At 46.3% G+C, this 20,247-nt stretch overlaps 1 protein-coding gene across 1 annotated transcript in view; it reads right to left on the reverse strand.

Moving 5' to 3' along the window:
- Window positions 1-20,247, reverse strand: part of LOC115083579 (oocyte zinc finger protein XlCOF6-like) — a 396,491-nt gene that overhangs the window by 368,516 nt on the left and 7,728 nt on the right. Inside the window, exon 2 of the mRNA XM_029587488.1 lies at window positions 3,494-3,620. Coding sequence (XP_029443348.1) covers window positions 3,494-3,620 — 127 coding nt within the window. The remainder of the gene's footprint in view (window positions 1-3,493; window positions 3,621-20,247) is intronic.

Raw genomic sequence — 20,247 nt, forward strand, 5'->3', positions numbered from 1 at the left:
TGGTGGGAGCCTGTGCCTAGGCCTCGAGGGTGCTGGGGCGTGAGGGTCTTCCAGTGGCGCATACGGCTGGTCCGCCCGGGGTTCAGTTTGCATCTTGACAAAGGCGTGAATCCCCTTAAAGAACTCTACCCAGGAGATCGACGCTGGGTCTAAGTTGAGGGGCGCCGGTTCCCTGGGGGTCCCCGTTTGTGGGATGGACTCACTGGGGCCTGCTAGATCCGGGGTGCCTCCTGAGGAACTAGCACTGGGACCCGGGTGGGACTGGCCCTGACCTGGATCTCCCAGGGCCTCCTCACAGTGTGCACATAGGGCTTCAGCTTCCTCACTCTATGCGGCTCTGATGTGGCTTGCTGGGCAGAGGCCTTGAGCTTTTATTCCTGTTTCTGGAGGTGCCATTTCTGTGGGCGCGTATGCTCTTATGCGCTCCATTGCGTCTATGTGCGCGCAGAAGTGCGCCTTGTATTGTGCGCGTAAGTTATGCGCGTAAGGTTTTATGTGCGCCTAAGATTATGCGCACACATAATTTTGTGCGCTTAGTTTAATTTATGCACTCGGATCGGACGGCGGGCGGCACGGCGAACAAGGCCAAGATGGCGACGGTGAGCATGCAGGCAATATGGCGACCTCCTCGGAGGGTCTCCATGTGGGCAGACCCTGGAACAGTTGGGGCCTAGCCCTGCTAGGGCGGATCAACCCGGTGGCACAGACTCCGCTCGCCGACCTGTGCTCCTCCTCGATCTTCGGAGACCGGATTAAGTAGAAGATTTCCACCTTACCTTGTCTTCGGCGCTTCCCGGTTTCGCTCCGGGCGGTCTCCGGCTGCAGGGGGAGAGGGCAAATACCTTCACTGCTGCGCTCGAAGGGGTGCACCCGCTGCCTCTCAGCAGCGCCTGAGCTCAGGGGCTAAGTCCTCGCCGCGATTTGGCCGCCGGACCAAGGCTGCCTCTATGCCACGCCCGAGGATTCGGGGGCTAGGTCCTCGCCGCGAATAGGCCGCCGAACCAAGGCTCACCTCCGAGGGACCACAGAAATCACCTCAGGAAACTCAACTGGGGGAGGGACCCGAGGGTATCACCACAGGAGTGCGGGGCTCGTCCTCAGGTAGGTTTCTTCTTTAAATTTTGGGTTTTATTTATTGATTTATTTATTTAACAGCTTTTAATATACCGGCGTTCGTGTGGCACATCACGCCGGTTCACAATGAACTTGAGACAGGATGGAATTACAAAAAACAGGGAGCGGGGGGAGGGAGCGGGCATGAGAAAAGGGAACAGGGGGAGGGTGGGATAGACAGCGAGGAAGAGGAGAGAGCAGCAAAGAAGGTAGAGAGTAGTAACCATAACTGAGTAGAAAATTATTTACAGCCGATTATAAAAAATACCAAATGCAGAGATTAACTTATTTACAGCAGATTATTGGATACAGAAACATTCTTGTTGAAAGAGAGCTAAGGTGCAGGGGAGGCGGGTGTCTAAGGGGGGGTTGGTCTCGGGATACGCCTGCCTGAACAACCAGGTCTTGATGCCTTTTTTGAAGGCAGGCAGGGAGGGTTCGAGACGGAGTTGTGTGGGGAGGGAGTTCCAGAGGGCAGGGCCTGCTATGGTGAATGCTCTTTCTCTGGTGGTGGAGAGGTACGCGATTTTTAGGGGGGGGGAGGGTGTGTAGTGTGCCAGCAAGGGTGGATCTTGCGGGGCGGTGGGAAGAGTGGAAGTGAGGCATTTCCTTGAGCCAGGTGGAGTTGTTTTTGTAGAGAATGTTGTGCAGTATGGTCAGGGTTTTATATTGAATGCGGAAAGGGATGGGCAGCCAATGCAGATCGATAAGAATGGATGCGATATGTTCTCTCTTATGGGTGTTGGTTAGGATTCTCGCCATGGCATTTTGCAGAGTTTGCAAGGGTTTGATGGTAGAGTATGGTAAGCCTAGCAGGAGAGTGTTGCAGTAGTCCAATTTGGAGAAAATGGTTGACTGCAAGACTAGGCGGAAGTCCTGTGTGTGGAGTAGTGGCTTGAGATTTTTAAGGATCTGGAGCTTGAAAAAGCCCGCTTTCAGCAGGGACTTAATGTGAGGTTTGAAGTTGAGGTGTTGGTCTAGCGTGACTCCCAGGGGTGGGTAAGGGTGGAAAGGGGGGAGGTGGAGGGCGACGTGTGTTCATGTTTAGATATGATGAGTATTTCGGTTTTGCCTGCATTTAGTGCAAGGTGGATGTTGGATAAAAGAGAGTTAATGGCGACTAGGCAGGATTCCCAGAAGAGAAGGGATTCGTTGAGCGTTTTTTGGATGGGGATGAGGATTTGGACATCGTCCGCATATATGTAGAAGTTCAGGCCTAGGTCTGAAAGCAGGTGGCGGAAAGAGAAGAGCCTTGGGGGACGCCTTGTGTGAGGGGTACGGGAGCAGATTCAAAGTTGTCGATTTTTATAAGGTATTCCCTATTTGTGAGGTAGGAGGCGAACCAGGCTAGCGCTTTGTCGGCAATACCTATTCTCTGCCAGGCGCGAGAGAAGGATTTGATGATTGACGGTGTCAAAGGCCGGGTTTTGTTCTTTAATTTTGGTCTAACGCTCAGAGAGCGTGCAGATAGTCCCTAACTGCTATGGAGACGGAAAATACTGAAGAGCTGCACTTCCTGAAGGGTATATGTACTAGGGCTGACGTCAGATTGAAATCTGATCCGTCTCCAACTGCTAGCAGGAGTACACTACACCCATTGGTCCTGAGTCCATCTGCTACACGCTAGGAAAATGGCCATGAGACAGCTAGAAGTATGTAGACAAACTAAAAAATCTCCCTATTATATCAGTGCAGGGCTAAGTATGTCACAGGGTAATGACAGTCATGAAGCAAGCTCAGTCCTCTTGTATCCTGCTGTTCATATTCAGCTAATTGTAAAACAAGAATGCAAGCGACCGTACATGCACGAGGAGGCGACTGAGCAAAGATATGCTAGAGTTTTAAATCACGTGCACAAGTACACGTGTATGATGTAAAATATGCATAGCATGTGTACTCTTCCTTAAGAATTTGCCAGCTTTAACGCGTGCAGGGACGAGGATTTTAAAACATGTTCAGGTTAAAGCCATTCCCAGTTTTACCCATTAGCCCACCAGCTTGCCCAGTCTATCTCAGCGTCATCCAGACCCTTCTAGTTCTTCATCCTGCACTCCCCCCAGTTGAGCAAGACCCCTCACCCTATCGTGTTAGTCCTAAAAAGTGATTTCTGCAGACTTACACCTCATCAGGAGCAGCAGGAAATATACGCAGCTAACAGTGCACCACGAGCAGCGGCTGCCGGATTTACACACTGAACTGCTGGCCCCGCCCCTTTTTAACACAAGGGGCCGGTCTCATGTAAAAAGAGATAAACAACCAATCTCAGGTGCCAGCTCAGACACAGAGCAATGCTGGAGCTGGAGTCAGGAGAAAAGTCACAAACGACCTTCAGTAAATCAGCCCTCGAGTCCACTTAACATGCAGATAATGCAATTTTTACCTAGGGAGATGAGGGTCTCGTAATTCTCCTTCATCACCTCCCTGTAAAGCTCCTTCTGCCCTTCATCTAAATACCCCCACTCCTCCTGGGAGAAATAGACAGCGATCTCCTCAAACGTCACCCGCACCTGAAACACAAACCAGAAACACTCAGAGACACATGGAGGGGCACAGTGTGCACTAGATCTCAGCTGGATTTATTCTCCTAACGTTTTATCATGGAAAAGAGGGCACCAGGAAATTCCAGATTTGTTCCCTCTGTGCTGCCCCTAGAATCAGTTTCCTCCATAGACCCCAGGGTTTTCAAATCAAACTGGAAAACATTCTCTAATACCAGAGACAGAGAATATGAAATGTCATTGCGTGGATACATCACATTATAATAAAAAGGAAGCTATAAGGGCATTATCCAGAACATCAGGAACATCTGGTTCTATTCCATCAGGAGGACTCACTGTGCTAAATCCTAACAGGGCAGGAAGAGTTTGGTGTCCTGGGCAGTGACATATCTCCCATTGTGATGTACTAATTCTGTATTCAGGGGTGTTGCAAACCATGGGCACATAGGGATCATGCCCCAAATCTCAAAGAGCTGTTTGGTTTCCTTCTCTGCAGGGAAAAGGAAAGGAGAAATTAATACTTACCTGATAATTTCCTTTCTTTTGCATTCAGGCAGATCAATCCACAGAAATGGGTTATGAACCTCTACCAGCAGGTGGAGACAGAGTAAAAGCTGAAGTCAAGGACATTTAGCCTTATCCCAACATCAGCCTACAAGTATTCTCTGGAAAAGCCAAACTGTGGATAAACTGATTGTACTTGAACATAACCACTTATACTTCCAACAAATTGAGAACACTGAGCTCAGTCAAAACAGCTAACATTTTTCAAACTAAGGAGCTGGTCATGACACTTACCAATCCTCAAGCGAGTAACAGATATAAGACTCTGCATCATTCTTATCTAGACGACAAACTGAAAGCAAGATGGCAGCCAAGGGTGGACTGTGGATCAGCCTGCCTTCCTCAGAGGAAAGAAAATTAAAATTAAATAAAAAATGTCACAGGTAAGTAGGAATTTCTCCTTCCTGTTCACTCAGGCAGGCCAATCCACACCAGTGGGATGTATCAAAGCTGCCCAGGGACCCAGCAACATCGCCCATGCTAAGGCCGGCATCTTCCTGAGCCCACACGATCAAGCAGAATGACTGGAAGGGTGCGTAAGGACAACCGCTGATTACTTCCATAATCCAATAACGGACTATAGTTGCCCGTGCCACTGGCTCACCCTCTATACCTCCGCCATGGAGCACAGTTGAGCAGACTTACTGAGATGATTAATAACCTCCAAGTACTGCATCAGATGCCACTTGACAGCCAGAGCATGCAAGAGACGATATTCACTCTCCTCTGTACTCCTTTCCAGTGTGGCCAGGGAAGTAAACAGAGTCAAATGAAATTCTGAAACCACTTTGGGCCAAAAAAAGGTAGAGTCCGAAGCTGTACCACCACCAGAGTCTCAGGAACAGCTCACGGAAAGAAAAAGCCTGCAGCTTGGAAACTCGACGCGCTGAGCAGAATACCCCTAGAACAAAAGTCTTCAAGGTAAGTACCTTCAAGAAGAAGCTATGTTGCAGTTGAAAAGGTAGGACTCGAAAGGAATCCACAATCAGATTAAGTTACCATTCGGACACAGGTAGCTACAAGGGAGGACGAAGATGCTTAACTTCCTTTACCTCCTATAACAGGTGAGTGCTACCACTTGAACCGTCAAGGAGTTAAGAGCCAAGCCTTTAAGCAATCTGTCCTGAAAAATTCCAAAATTAATCAATTTCCACTTTGCGAGGCTGAGAACCTCGGTCCTCACATAAGGCCTCGAAAATTCACCCAACTCTAACATAAGCCCATACATTTTTTTTTATTTTAGCCTGATGCAAAGTGAAAATACTGCAGCAGAATAACCATGCTTCAATAACTTGAGCCCTCTCAAGGGCCAAATTTTAAGAGAAAATTGACCAGGACTGTCTTTAGAATGGGTCCCTACAGCCATACATCCTTCCCGGGCAGTAGCCTAAGAGGCCTGCCCACCAGCAGCCACTGCAGATTGGCACACCACAGGCATTGGGCCCAATCCGTAGCTATGCCTGAATAAGAGCATCGATCCAACAACTTTCGAATCCCTTCTTCGACTGAACTCTGAGCAAAACGGCCCTTACATTGCCCTTTCCAGTAATGTGGCAGACTAATTTATCTAAAAGATGTGCTCGCTATGGCAGAGCAACATCTATCTCCTCTGTCAATTGTTAGGTTTGGTTCTAGAGTGATAATGAATGAAATCCACAGTTGCCACATTGTCCGATGTTATCCTGCCCACCTGATTCTTTAAACGCTGGATGGACATTTAGTACGGCAGACAAACTGCACGAGCTTCCAACCTATTGATGCTCCACTGATGATCCTTGGCGTTCCAGCGACCTTGCACCAGCAACTCCTGACAGTGAGCCTCCCAACCTTGAAGGCTTGCATCTGTCATAAGCACTAACCTTTCTAGCGTTTCACAGGAAAATCCCTCCTTGATATGGCAAACTAAGCCTCACCATGCAGTCCTGAGTTTGCAGACTCCACCAGAAAGCAACGTGCTTCGAAGAGGCCTCACATGCTCTCACACCCAGGGGACAACCTCGAAGGTGGCTGCCATCAAACCCAGATTCTGAAGGAACAAAAGCCCCAGTATCCTCCCCCTACTCTTAATGTATCCACTCACCCATTAGCCTACATTCCACCCTTCCCCTCCCACCCCTCCTCTAATAACTGTACTCTCTCTGCCTTCTCTCCCTACAGCTATTCCCCCTGCTGAATTAACCTGAATAAAGCCCCTCCCCTTTACCCCCTCTCGCCTGGCCAACCCTTCTCTATCCCCGTACTCCCATTTCCCTCAATACTTCTCACTACTCTCTCCCTCATCAACATTTTACCCCCTCCGTTGCCCCCTCCACCCTTCACCACTGCACTAACCCACCCCCTCAGCCCTCTCTGCCCCCCTCATTATGCATTCCTAGCACATACCCACCATGCAACCCAACCTGATCCCCATTCTTAAATACCACAATCCTTCCGCCCTTCCTAAGCCTCACATGCCTCCACTTCTCTACAGATCCCTAATCCCCTTAATCACCACCCCACTCACCCAACTCATCGGCCTCACCACCTTCGCCATACTACTCCTCAATGCACAATCCATCATTAAAAAAAACTGTCTTACTAAATGACATCCTCTCTGACGACCGACCTGACATCTGCGCCATCACAGAGACATGGCTAAAGTCCACTGACACCGTCCTGATTAACCAACTCCCCACTGATCAATATGACATTTTCTCCATTCCGCGTCCCAAGAAACACGGAGGCGGCATTATGCTCGCAGCTAACAAGAGCCTCCAATTAGCCCTCTACCCTACTCCCTCTCCCCATAAATTGGATTATTCAAATCTAGGACACCCCCCCATCTCCAAGTATGCCTTATATATGCCCCTCCAGGGATCCTCGAAAACAACCCCTCTCCTATCATTGAATTCATCACAAAAAACATTAATATCAACCACCCAGCCATAATCCTTGGAGATTTCAACCTCCATATTGACTCTACTCCTCCATCAGCCTCCTGTATCACCCTAATGAACTCCTTGGCAGCTTTAGGCTTCCAGAAAACTGTCATAGCTCCCACCCACAAGGCAGGTCACACCCTCGACCTCATGTTCACCAACGCCCTCATTCATTCCGAACCTCCCAGATGCACACCCATCCCTTGGTCAGACCATTATCGTATCGAAACTACTTGCACTGTAAAAAATACTAACAATACCCCTCCCAAAAAAACCATCTTCTTTCGCAAACCATGCAAAAGCGACGACTTGATACCAGCTTTTGCTAATGAACTACCCAGGCTAGATCTCACTAATGCCGATACTGCCCTCTCATCATGGCACGACCTCATCACATTCACAATAGCCGATCAACTTTGCCCCGCCCCCCCCAATCCCGCACCATCAACCCAGCAAAGCACAATAAGAAACCCTGGTACACTATGGAACTAAAGAATTTGAAACTCTCCCTTCGCAAAAGTGAAAAAAGCTGGCGCAAAGATCGAGGCCACCAATAGAACAAAAAGGGACTTCTACGTTCAAAGAATTCACCAATACCAATTCAATGCCCACACTCTCTTTGAATTCACTGCTAGCCTAACCAAATCACACACCCCTTCTGCTCCAGACAACGACAACCAGGACACTTGCGAAAAGCTCGCTCTGTACTTCAATGACAAAATCCAGAACATTATGTCACGTTTCCCCCTGCTCCCACCCTGCACTACCCCCCAAGTATCCCCACCCCGTCCTACCACCCAAACAACCCCACTTCACAAATACACCCCCGCCCCTATACCTCCATGCAATTCCAATGCTACCCAGACTTCAGATATCTACTCCAACACTACCATCAACTCCCCTCAGCTCAAACCTACCTCAAACCTCACATCCCTCTCAAACACCACAGAAATGGAAATTGAGTCCATCCTTAAGAAAATTAAACCTGCTATACACCCGTCCGACAACATCCCCACAAAAAAATCTCCTCACCATTTCAAGCACAATTGCCAAACCCATCTCCCTCATTCTCAACAGATCCATATCGCTTGGACATGTCCCAAACCCTCTAAAACTAGCCATTGTAAAACCCACCCTCAAAAAACCCTCCCTTGACTCCACCGAACCTGCCAACTTTCGCCCCATTTCCAACCTCCCTTTCCTAGCCAAAATCCTTGAGAAAATCGTCAACCGCCAATTAACAGACTACCTGAATGACAACCACATCCTATTCCTCTCAATACGGCTTCCGGAAACTTCATAGTACTGAAAACCCTCCTCATCTCGATGACCGACTACATCCTAAAAGCCCTAGACAAAGGCCAATCATACATCCTTGCACTACTCGATATTTCTTCTGCTTTCGACACTGTCAACACAACATCTTACTCATACGCCTTCAGGAAATCGGAGTCACAGGATCCGCCCTTCTCTGGTTTCAATCCTTCCTCAGGAACCGTCAATACAAGGTAATAATTGGTAATCATGAATCTAAATCATATACCTTAGCACAAGGAGTCCCCCCAAGGCTCCTCTCTTTCATCCACTCTATTTAATATATATCTCCTCCCCCTTTGCCGGCTCTTATCGAACCTTGGCCTTCCGCATTTCATATATGCGGACGACATCCAGATTCTCATACCTATCACTGACACACCCTCCAATGCCCTCAAGATCTGGGAATCAGCCCTCCCCACCATCAACTCCCTGCTTACTGACAACTATCTTGCCCTCAACACAGCAAAAACAGAACTACTTGCCATCTCCCCCTACACCATCACCAACAACCCCCAACCCATCAGCCACACTACACCAACTTTCGCCACTCACGTCCGCAGCCTTGGGCTGAATCTGGACACTCACTTTAATCTAAAAAACGTCATCAACTCCACCCTAAGAGAAGGCTTCTTCAAACTACATACACTAAAAAAACTCAAACCCCTACTACACCTGAGTGACTTCCGCACCATACTGCAGGCCATCATCCTAACCAAAATTGATTATTGCAATGCCATTCTCCTAGGTTTACCAAAAAGCTCCATTCATCCCCTACAAATTCTACAAAACGCTGCTGCCCGCATCCTTACAAATGTAGACAAAAATGAACATATCACCCCTGTCCTCATGCACTTGCACTGGCTGCCCATTTCCGCCCGGATACAAAACGCTCACCCTCATCCATAAATCCCTTCACAACAGCGACATGAACTGGTTCAACGAGCACCTCTACTTCCACAATCCCATTAGACCCTCCAGAAAACAACATGCAGCTACTCTCCAAACCCCTTCCCACAAAATGACAAGACTAAAATCCACAGCGAACCGAGCTCTGTCTATTGCTGGCCCTTCCCTTTGGAACAAAATGCCTCACACCCTACGACAAGAACCATGCTACAAAAAGTTCAAACAAAACCTCAAAACTTGGCTGTTCAAACAAGCCTTCACGTAACTCTACACCTCCTCTAACCCTATCCCTCCCTCTCACACGTTCCCTCCCCTTTGCTATCGCATCCCCTCCCTTCTTCTGAAGGAGTTCAATTTTATGGACGATCGTTGAATGAGACAACTGAAATCCTCTGATTAACAGCGCCAGCATTGAAACGCACAGCCATATTGAACGTACTAACATTTGGAACGCAATGGCTTGCATTACGTAGTGACGTAGTTACGTACTGACATTCAGTGGAACGCACCACCATTTTATAATAATAATTTGTATTGTATTAATACGATAGATGCTATAAAATGTCTAACATATCACGTCAATTAAATGACGAAAACAATGACTTGATTATAAGCTACACCTACTTGAAAGAATGTATAAAAGTTTACTCCCCACGGGGAGTGGCATGCAGTTGTACTAAGCCATTGTCTTAGCTGCATCTTGCTGGCAATAAAAGTCTATCTTTACGGATCAGTTGTCTGGGCCTCCTTTCTGACTTTTTAAGACGGTTACACTTCCTCCTCTAATTTCCACTGAAAACTGCAATGCTACGTCTGTGAAGACTGTAATGCTACGACTAGACATAAGAAAGCTGTAAATATTTGTACATAATATAGAAATGTTCACGTTTCTCCCTCCACTGCGTCCAATATCCCTCCACCTTGTTCTTCTCCCTCCCCCGTCCCTCTACCACTTTTGTTTTTACTATAAGTTATTTGTAAAGCCTGTTACTGAATTTGCTGTTTCAATGTAAACCGATCAGATGTTCCAAACGATGAGCGGTATATAAAAACCACTAATAGATAAATAAATAAATAGAACAGCGGTAGAAAAAACAAGCGAACTGTACGAACAATAAAAGAACTTGCAAATAGAACCATGCAACATTAAGTGTCAGGAATAGATGCACACACAGCTGGTTAAAAGACAGGAAACAGAGAGTAGGATTAAATGGTCAATTTTCTCAGTGGAAAAGGGTAAACAGTGGAGTGCCTCAGGGATCTATACTTGGACCGGTGCTTTTCAATATATATATAAATGATCTGGAACGGAATATGACGAGTGAGGTTATCAAATTTGCAGATGATACAAATTATTCATAGTAGTTAAATCACAAGCAGACTGTGATACATTACAGGAAGACTTTGTGAGACTTGAAGATTGGGCATCCAAATGGCAAATGAAATTTAATGTGGACAAGTGCAAGGTGTTGCATATAGGGAAAAATAACCGTTGCTGTAGTTACACGATGTTAGGTTCCATATTAGGAGCTACCACCCAGGAAAAAGATCTAGGCATCATAGTGGATAATACTTTAAAATCGCCGGCTCAGTGTGCTGCAGCTGTCAAAAAAGCAAACAATGTTAGGAATTATTAGGAAGGGAATGGTGAATAAAACAGAAAATGTCATAATGCCTCTGTATCGCTCCATGGTGAGACCACACCTTGAATACTGTGTACAATTCTGGTCGCCGCATCTCAAAAAAGATATAGTTGCGATGGAGAAGGTACAAAGAAGGGCAACCAAAATGATAAAGGGAATGGAACAGCTCCCCTATGAGGAAAGGCTGAAGAGATTAGGGCTGTTCAGCTTGGAGAAGAGACGGCTGAGGGGGGATATGATAGAGGTCTTTAAGATCATGAGAGGTCTTGAACGAGTAGATGTGAATCGGTTATTTACACTTTCGAATAATAGAAGGACTAGGGGGCATTCCATGAAGTTAGCAAGTAGCACATTTAAGACTAATCTGAGAAAATTCTTTCAGTCAACGCACAATAAAGCTCTGGAATTTGTTGCCAGAGGATGTGGTTAGTGCAGTTAGTGTAGCTGGGTTCAAAAAAGGTTTGGATAAGTTCTTGGAGGAGAAGTCCATTAATGGCTATTAATCAAGTTTACTTAGGGAATAGCCACTGCTATTAATTGCATCAGTAGCATGGGATCTTCTTAGTTTTTGGTTACTTGCCAGGTTCTTGTGGCCTGGTTTTGGCCTCTGTTGGAAACAGGATGCTGGGCTTGATGGACCCTTGGTCTGACCCAGCATGGCAATTTCTTATGTTCTTATGTATGTTTATTCAAAGAAGGATTTCATGAAATAGCTAAAAGACGATCCCAACCCCATATAATCTTAGGGAGGGCGTCTGGACTGATCTGTGGTACTACAGGAACGAAAATTAGTAGGTAAGGAATCATTTTCTTTTCCCTATACGTACCTGGATCAGTCCAGACAGTGGGATGTACCAAAGCTTCCCTATGTAGGGTGGGCCCCTTGAAAGCCCTGCTCAAATGACTTGTTCGCCAAAAGAACCAAACCCCGGTGATTGAAGATTTAAGTGGTAGTGCCGTGCAAAAGTATGTAGCGACTTCCAGGTAGCAGCACGGCAGATCTCCTGTGGCGATTCCGCCTGTCTCTCTGCCCAGGTAGCGGAATGAGCTCGAAGCGAATGAGCCTTAATCTCCGCTGGAGGTGGTCGGCCTGTTCCCACATATGCAGAGACAATCGCGTCCTTTAACCACCTAGCAATGGAGGTTTTAGAAGCCTTGCTGCCCTTCTTTGGGCCACTCCAGAGAACGAATAGGTGGTCCCGATAAGCGGAAATCTTTGGTCGCTTCCAAGTAGTGAATGAGCATGCGTTTGACATCAAGGCGGCCGAGCTCCCTGGAGTCTTCCTGCGAGAAGGTGATTTACATGGAACGACGATACCACCTTCAGCAGGAAGGATGGAACTGTGGACAAGGAAACCCTGGAATCCCTGAAACGGAGGTAGGGTTCCCTGCAGGAGAGGGCTTGAAACTCCGAGATCCTGTGGGCAGACATAATGGCCACCAGGAAGACTGTCTTGAGCGTTAAATCCTTAAGCGTAGCACTCTTTAATGGTTCAAAAAGGGGGACTGGTCAGGGCCCAGTGTACTAAATTGAGGCTCCAAGAAGGACACAGAGCATGGACCAGAGGTTTCACATGCTTGACTCCCCTCAGGAAACGAACTATGTCTGGATGAGAGGACAAAGGGACCCCCGTCCAGATGTCTAATGAGGGACCCGAGGGCTGCCACCTGCACTCGGAGAGAATTGTAGGCTAAACCTTTTTCCAGACCTTGCTGCAGAAAGGACAGGATTTGAGCTATGGAAGCGAGACGAGGATCCAAGTTGATAGACTCACACCAAGCCTAAAAAAACTTTCCATACTCTGATGTAGGAGAGGAGCCCCCGATGAGGCCCCCAAGGCTGCAGAAAGATCTGGAGGGTCAACGGGGGTGAGAAGAGGCGGAGACGGTGAAAATCCGAGTTCTGAGTCCCCAGCGAGCTGCGCTGGAGAAGCCACTTCAGAAACCAAAATGGCTGCCGTTCCCGCGCTAGACGGGAACGGGGCTGCCCCCCCCCCGGGAGGCCGGCACGACTGCGAACTCGCTCCCGATCGAGTAGCAGGGCTCAAGGGATCCTCCCCACCAGGGAGGCACCTGGAGCAAAGGCCTTCTCTGGAGAGCCTCGACCCGGGCTCTCCGTAGGCTCCACATTGCGAGAATCGTGGCATGGGGGGAGGGAGGCAGGCTGTCTGACAAGAAAACAGAAAACACCCCCGAAGGCAGTCTAGAGCGGGAATAAACCTCAGCTCAAACTCAGACTTGAAAAAGCTCCATTGTCATCTGTTTTTTTTTTTGTTTAGCAGAGGAATGTCGCCTCTCTGCTTGCGCTGCCCCGAGGCAAACAGCTTCTCAGGGCGGCGTGTTGTTGGGAGAAGGGGGAGAGGTTGGACCACCAACTATCACCCCAGAAAGTGACTGAAAAACATTCAGACCTGAGAATAAAAACATACAGAACTTACCCTGAACAGCAAAAACAGGAACAAAATAGCAGGCCGATTCAGTAAAAACGCGGAAGAGCGGACGATCGCCTGCTCTCCCGGCGCACGCACTGGCCACTCGGTGTGCGTGATTCAGTATGCAAATTAGGTAGTGTGGTAGAAATGGGCAAAAGGAGGCGCTAGGGACACTAGCGCGTCCCTAGCGCCTCCTTTTGACCCGGAGCGGCGGCTGTCAGCGGGTTTGACAGCCGACGCTCAATTTTGCCGGCGTTGGTTTTCGAGCCCGCTGACAGCCACGGGTTCGGAAACCGGACGCCGGCAAAATTGAGCGTCCGGTTTTCGACCCGACAGCCGCGGGCCCATTTAAATTTTTTTTTTCTTTTTTTTTTTTTTACTCTTCGGGACCGTGCACAGAAAGTGCACGGGAAAGTGCACGGGAAAGTGCACAGAAAAGCAGTTTTTACTGCTTTTCTGTGCACTTTCCCGGTGCCAGCAGAAACTAGCGCCTACCTTTGGGTAGGCGCTAGTTTCTTAAAGTAAAATGTGCGGCTTGGCTGCACATTTTACTTTCTGTATCGCGCGGGAATACCTAATAGGGCCATCTACATTTGCATGTTGAGGGCGCTATTAGGTGCCGCGGGTTGAACGCGCATTTTCCGCCCCTTACTGAATAAGGGGTAAGGGAAAACGCGCATCCAAGGGCTCCGTTGGAGCGCACTGTACTGTATCAGCCTGTAGGTAACCAGTTCTGCCTGCAAGTCTGCTAGTGTCCCGGCACTGAGGACACTGACTAACTTCCTTCAGCCTGAATCTTTTTTTTTTTTTAATACAACTTGATCCAACCAAAAGGAGAACAAAAGCCAACAAGAAAGAAGAAAGCTAGTGTTCTAAAACCAGAAATAAGAAAGAAGAGGACCGCAGGTTCTACACCTTGCATCTGCTGGAGTCAGAGGAATACTGGAGGGACGCAGAGGGTGCACCTGCTTATATAGGGGCTCCTTTCAAGTTTCTCTCTGACTCCATCTGCTGGAAGGGGGACATAACCCCACTGTCTGGACTGATCCAGATACGTCCAATAAAACAAATCGGAAGGCGGTCCCACGTAGCCAAGGCAAAAAACAACAAGGGGACAACCTTATATCGTGAAAGGATTTTATTGCTGAATTTTATTTTCTAGAGTCCGACTCCGGCCGAGTTTCGCCAATTAAGGCTGCATCAGGGGCTCATGTTGCTTCAGATGGTTATATAACTACATCAACAATCTTTCATGTAGTAAAAAAGTAGCAAACAAAATCCTTAGTCATACAGACGACTCACACTGCTTCAAAGAACGAAGTGTGTTAGTCCAGGTATTCAGTTGTCTATATCCCAAGTTGGAAAATATGACTAGTTCCAAAATTTTCTTTAGAATTCAAAAATCCGCAAACCAAATCGCTAATTACATCTGAAGCAACATGAGCCCCTGATGCAGCCTTAATTGGCGAAACTCGGCCGGAGTCGGGCTCTAGAAAATAAAATTCAACAATAAAATCCTTCCACGATATAAGGTTGTCCCCTTGTTGGTTTTTGCCTGATCTGGGTACGTACAGGGAATTCCGCTTTTGACCTTTTTGTGTTAACTTGTTGAACAATCAATAATTAAACTGTTACAAACAGAAAATGTAGTTCAACACTTATTTATGAACCATCTATTGTTTAGCTAAAGTATTCTGAGCTAAACCTTCCCCCCTTCATCCCTCCCCCCCCCCAAGGTTAGCCTATAGGATTTAAATTTGCTAGATGATCACTCTCAACAATTTGAAACCAACAAAACCTAGTATTTAGCTTCGTTAACCATGGCTATAATACTGGCATGTCTATGTAGCTGATTTTAAAGTCCATTGTTCATAAGGCGCCCAAATCTTTATAAATCCCTGTATACTCTTTTGCTTATACGCAGTAATTTTCCCCAGGTTTTAAATGTTATGAACCCTTGCTTGTATGTCTTGTAATGAAGGAACAGCACTATGTTTCCATAATTTGGCAAGGGCACATCTGGTAGCTATCACTCCAAAATTTAATGAATCTCAAATTCTCCCTCTTTTCCCCTTCAGTGCTCATATGTAGGGAGAGCTTGTGGCGCTGTCATTTTAATTGAGACTTGGAGTATTTCCCCCATCCAGTCAGAGACCTGAGACCATACCTTTTGAATCTTAGGATACTTCAGCCACATATGTAGAAAGGAGCCCGTGTCTCTGCATAATTTCCAGCACTGTTTAGACATCTTTGGAAACATATGATGCAATTTGTCTAGCGAGATATGCCAACGATACAGTAATTTATACCCATTCTCTGTGTGCCCTGCAGCTATAAGTCCCTTGCCAATATTTTGAAAAATTTCTGCCCATACTACCTCTGAAAAAACCTCAGGTAAGTCTTGATCCCATGCCCTCAAGTGTGTATAATTATAATTAGGTCTTCCAATAAGGATATGGTAGAGTTTAGAGATACGTTTTTCCGACTTATCTGCTTGTCTACATATAATTTCAAAGTCCGAGAGACTTTGAGCCAAATCCACTTCTGTTGCCCTGCTAATGAAAAAATGTCTAATCTGCAAGTAGGAGAATACCTCTCTGCTGGGCAGAATCCTCCAGGTTCCCATATGTGTTCTAGTTTGAATATTCCCCTGGTTTGCCAATTTCGAAAAGCCGCCGCGTGTTGACCGGGTTTAACTAGATTGTTGTAGAATAGGATGGGTGCTTTGGTAATTATTCCCCCTAGTAGCTTTTTCCAACGAGTCCAAATGTTGTAAGTGGTCTGTACAGTTGCGGGAATAGTTGTTACTAAATGCCAAGCTTGTTCAGGCTGCCACAACATGGCATTAAGGGGCTTGGCACCCACAATGGCCTGTTCCAATTTCACCCACAATGGTTGTTTGCTTCTCTTATGCCAATCTGCCACTGCTTTACGTTGTGCTGCGGCATAATAGTGGAGATTAGGTACAGCCATACCACCCTGTGTTTTCGGGAGGAATAATAGTTTTTTCGCCACTCTCGGATGTTTTCCTTTCCAAATAAATTTAAGGATGCTCTTCTGCCATTTTTCTAGCAATTTGGACGGGAGTGCAATGGGAAGGGTTTGAAATAAGTATAGGATCCTTGGTAGGATGTTCATTTTGAGTGCCGCAATTCTGACCACCCAGGATATGTGGTAGCAGTCCCTCTCTTCAAGATTCTTGTAGATTTTTTCCATTAGCAGTGGATAGTTTAATTGGAACAAGTCATCCTTATTGCCAATATAGATACCCAGGTTCTTAATCTTTGATTTAGCCCATCGAAAGGGGTGATTCTGTTTGAGTCACTCTACCATGTCAACCGGGGCTGAGATATTAAGAAGTTCCGACTTGTCCCAGTTTATTTTAAAACCAGAGACTTGACTGAAATCAGTTATCTCTTGACTGGTAGCTGGCAGAGAATGAAGAGGATCTGTTATAGTGAAGAGAATATCATATGCAAAAAGTGTTAATTTGGAAGAAAAGTCTCCCACCTGTATGCCAGCTATCTTGTCATTGTGTCTGATAAGAATATAAGAACATGCCATACTGGGTCAGACCAAGGGTCCATCAAGCCCGGCATCCTGTTTCCAACAGTGGCCAATCCAGGCCATAAGAAACCTGGCAAGTACCCAAAAACTAAGTCTATTCCATGTTACCATTGCTAGTAATAGCAGTGGCTATTTTCTAAGTCAACTTAATTAATAGCAGATAATGGACTTCTCCTCCAAGAACTTATCCAATCCTTTTTTAAACACAGCTATACTAACTGAACTAACCATGTCCTCTGACAACAAATTCCAGAGTTGAATTGTGCGTTGAGTGAAGAACTTTCTCCGATTAGTTTTAAATGTGTCACATTCTAACTTCATGGAGTGCCCCCTAATCTTTCTATTATCTGAAAGACTAAATAACCATTCACATCTACCCATTCTAGACCTCTCATGATTTTAAACACCTCTATCATAACCCCCCTCATCCGTCTCTTCTCCAAGCTGAAACGTCCTAACCTCTTTAGTCTTTCTTCATAGGGGAGCTGTTCCATTCCCCTTATTTTGTTCGCCCTTCTCTGTATCTTCTCCATCGCAATTATATCTTTTTGAGATGCGGCAACCAGAATTGTACACCATATTCAAGGTGGGGTCTCACCTTGGAACGATACAGAGGCATTATGACATTTTCTGTTTTATTCACCATTCCCTTCCTAATAATTCACAACATTCTGTTTGCTTTTTTGACTGTGGCAGCACACTGAACCGACGATTTCAATGTGTTATCCAGTATGACGCCTAGATCTCTTTCTTGTGCTGTAGCACCTAATATGGAACCTAACATTGTGTAACTATACCTAGAAACATAGAAATGACGGCAGAAGAAGACCAATCCAGTCTGCCCAGCAAACTTCACATTTCTTTTTTCTCATACTTATCTGTTTCTCTTGTCTCTCAGTAACCTTAGGTTCTATTTCCCTTTCACCCCCACTATTAATGTAGAGAGCAGTGATGGAGCTGCTTCCAAGTGAAATATTAAGTTTGATTAGTTGGTAAGCGGCAGCATAGCTCTCTGCCGTTGAAGCAGAGAGCAATGCTGGATATGCATGAAGTATTAAGTTTTCTTCTCCCCTGCCGTTGAAGCAGGGAGCTATGCTGGATATGCATTGAAAGTGAAGTATGCCTTGAAAGTCACATTAACTATCATCAAATATTGAAAAGCCTAATAATTGGTAATACCTATAGCCCATGAACCCATCCCTGGTTTTTTTTTTGTTTGTTTTTTTTTTCTTTTTTTTAATTGGGAGATGGCAGCCCTCCATCCTTCCGCTCCTTGAAGGTGGAACACCAATCACTGGCCACTGGCATCCCGCTCCGTGAATGCCTCTGTGGCTACTGCCGCTCCGTGCAGTGTTTTGCTGCCTGCTCTTTATACGCGACCTCTAGACCTGATGGATCCACAGTGTTTATCCCACGCCCCTTTGAAGTGCTTCACAGTTTTGGACTTCACCACTTCCTCCGGAAGGGCATTCCAGGCATCCACCCCTCTCTCCGTGAAGAAATACTTCCTGACATTGGTTCTTAGTCTTCCTCCTTGGAGCCTCAGCTCGTGACCTCTGGTTCTGCTGATTTTTTTCTGACGGAAAAGGTTTGTCATTGTCTTTGGATCATATCACCCCTGCTCCTCCTTTCCTCCAGGGTGTACATATTTAGATTCTTCAATCTCTCCTCGTATGACATCCGATGAAGACCCTCCACCTTTCTGGTCGCCCTTCTCTGTACCGCTTCCATCTTGTCTCTGTCTCTTTGAAGATACGGTCTCCAGAACTGAACACAGTACTCCAGGTGAGGCCTCACCAAGGACCTGTACAAGGGGATAAATCACTTCCCTTTTCTTACTCGATATTCCTCTCTCTATGCAGCCCAGCATTCTTCTGGCTTTTGCTATCGCCTTGTCGCATTGTTTCGCAGACTTCATATCATTAGACACTATAACCCCAAGGTCTCTCTCCTGCTCCGTGCACATCAGCCTTTCCCCCCCATCGAATACAGTTCATTCGGATTTCCACTCCCCATATGCATGACTTTGCACTTCTTGGCATTGAATCTCAGCTGCCATATCTTCGACCACTCTTCCAGTTTCCTTAAATCCCGTCTCATTCTCTCCACTCCTTCCGGTGTGTCCACTCTGTTGCAGATCTTAGTGTCATCCGTAAAAAGACAAATCTTACCTTCTATCCCGACAGCAATGTCACTCACAAAGATATTGAACAGGACCGGTCCCAACACCGATCCTTGCGGTACACCACTTAAAACTGCTCTCTCTTCAGAGAAAGTTCCATTTACCATCACACATTGTCTTCTGTCCGTCAACCAGTTTGCAATCCAGGTCACCAACTTGGCACTCACTCCTAAGCTTCTCGTTTTATTCACCAGTCTCCTATGCGGAACCGTATCAAAAGCTTTGCTGAAATCTAAGTAGATGACATCGAGCGCTCTTCCTTGATCCAATTCCTTGGTTACCCAGTCAAAAAAGTCAATCAGATTTGTCTGACAGGATCTTCCCCTGGTGAAACCATGCTGCCTCAGGTCCAGTAATTCTCCGGACTGTAGATAGTTCACTATTCTCACTTTCAACAGTGACTCCATTACTTTTCCCACCACCGAAGTGAGGCTAACCGGTCTGTAGTTACCAGCCTCCTCTCTGTTCCCACTCTTGTGAAGCGGGACCACCACCGCTCTTCTCCAATCACTCGGCACCACTCCCGTTTCTAGGGATCTATTGAACAGGTCACACATCGGACCCGCCAGCACATCTCTGAGCTCCCTCAGTATCCTTGGATGAATCCCATCAGGTCCCATGGCTTTGTCCACTTTCAGATTCTTTAGCTCGTCCCATACATTTTCTACTGTAAAAGGGTTTTCATCTGTTCCACTTCCTTCCAGTTTCTTGTTGTGTAGAGATGGTCCTTCTCCAGGGTCTTCTTTAGTGAACACAGAACTGAAGTATTCATTTAATATATCTGCCATTTCTTCGTCTCTCTCCACGCATTGATCATTTCCACCTTTCAATTTCACTATACCACTTGGAACTTTTCTCTTTTCACTGATGTATCTGAAAAATGTTTTGTTACCATTCTTTATCTCCTTGGCAATCCTCTCTTCCGCTTGACTTTTTTCCGACTTGATTAATTTCTTTGTCTCCCTCAGTTGAATCAAATATTGTTCTTTGTGCTCCTCCCTTTGGGATCTTTTATATTTCTTGATGCTGTTCTTTTAGCCTTAATTTTGTCAGCCACCTCCTTTGAGAACCAGATAGGTTTCATTTTTCTTTTGCTTTTCTTTACAC

The sequence above is a fragment of the Rhinatrema bivittatum genome, chromosome 2 (assembly GCF_901001135.1).
Source record: "Rhinatrema bivittatum chromosome 2, aRhiBiv1.1, whole genome shotgun sequence".
NCBI classification, from domain to species: domain Eukaryota; kingdom Metazoa; phylum Chordata; class Amphibia; order Gymnophiona; family Rhinatrematidae; genus Rhinatrema; species Rhinatrema bivittatum.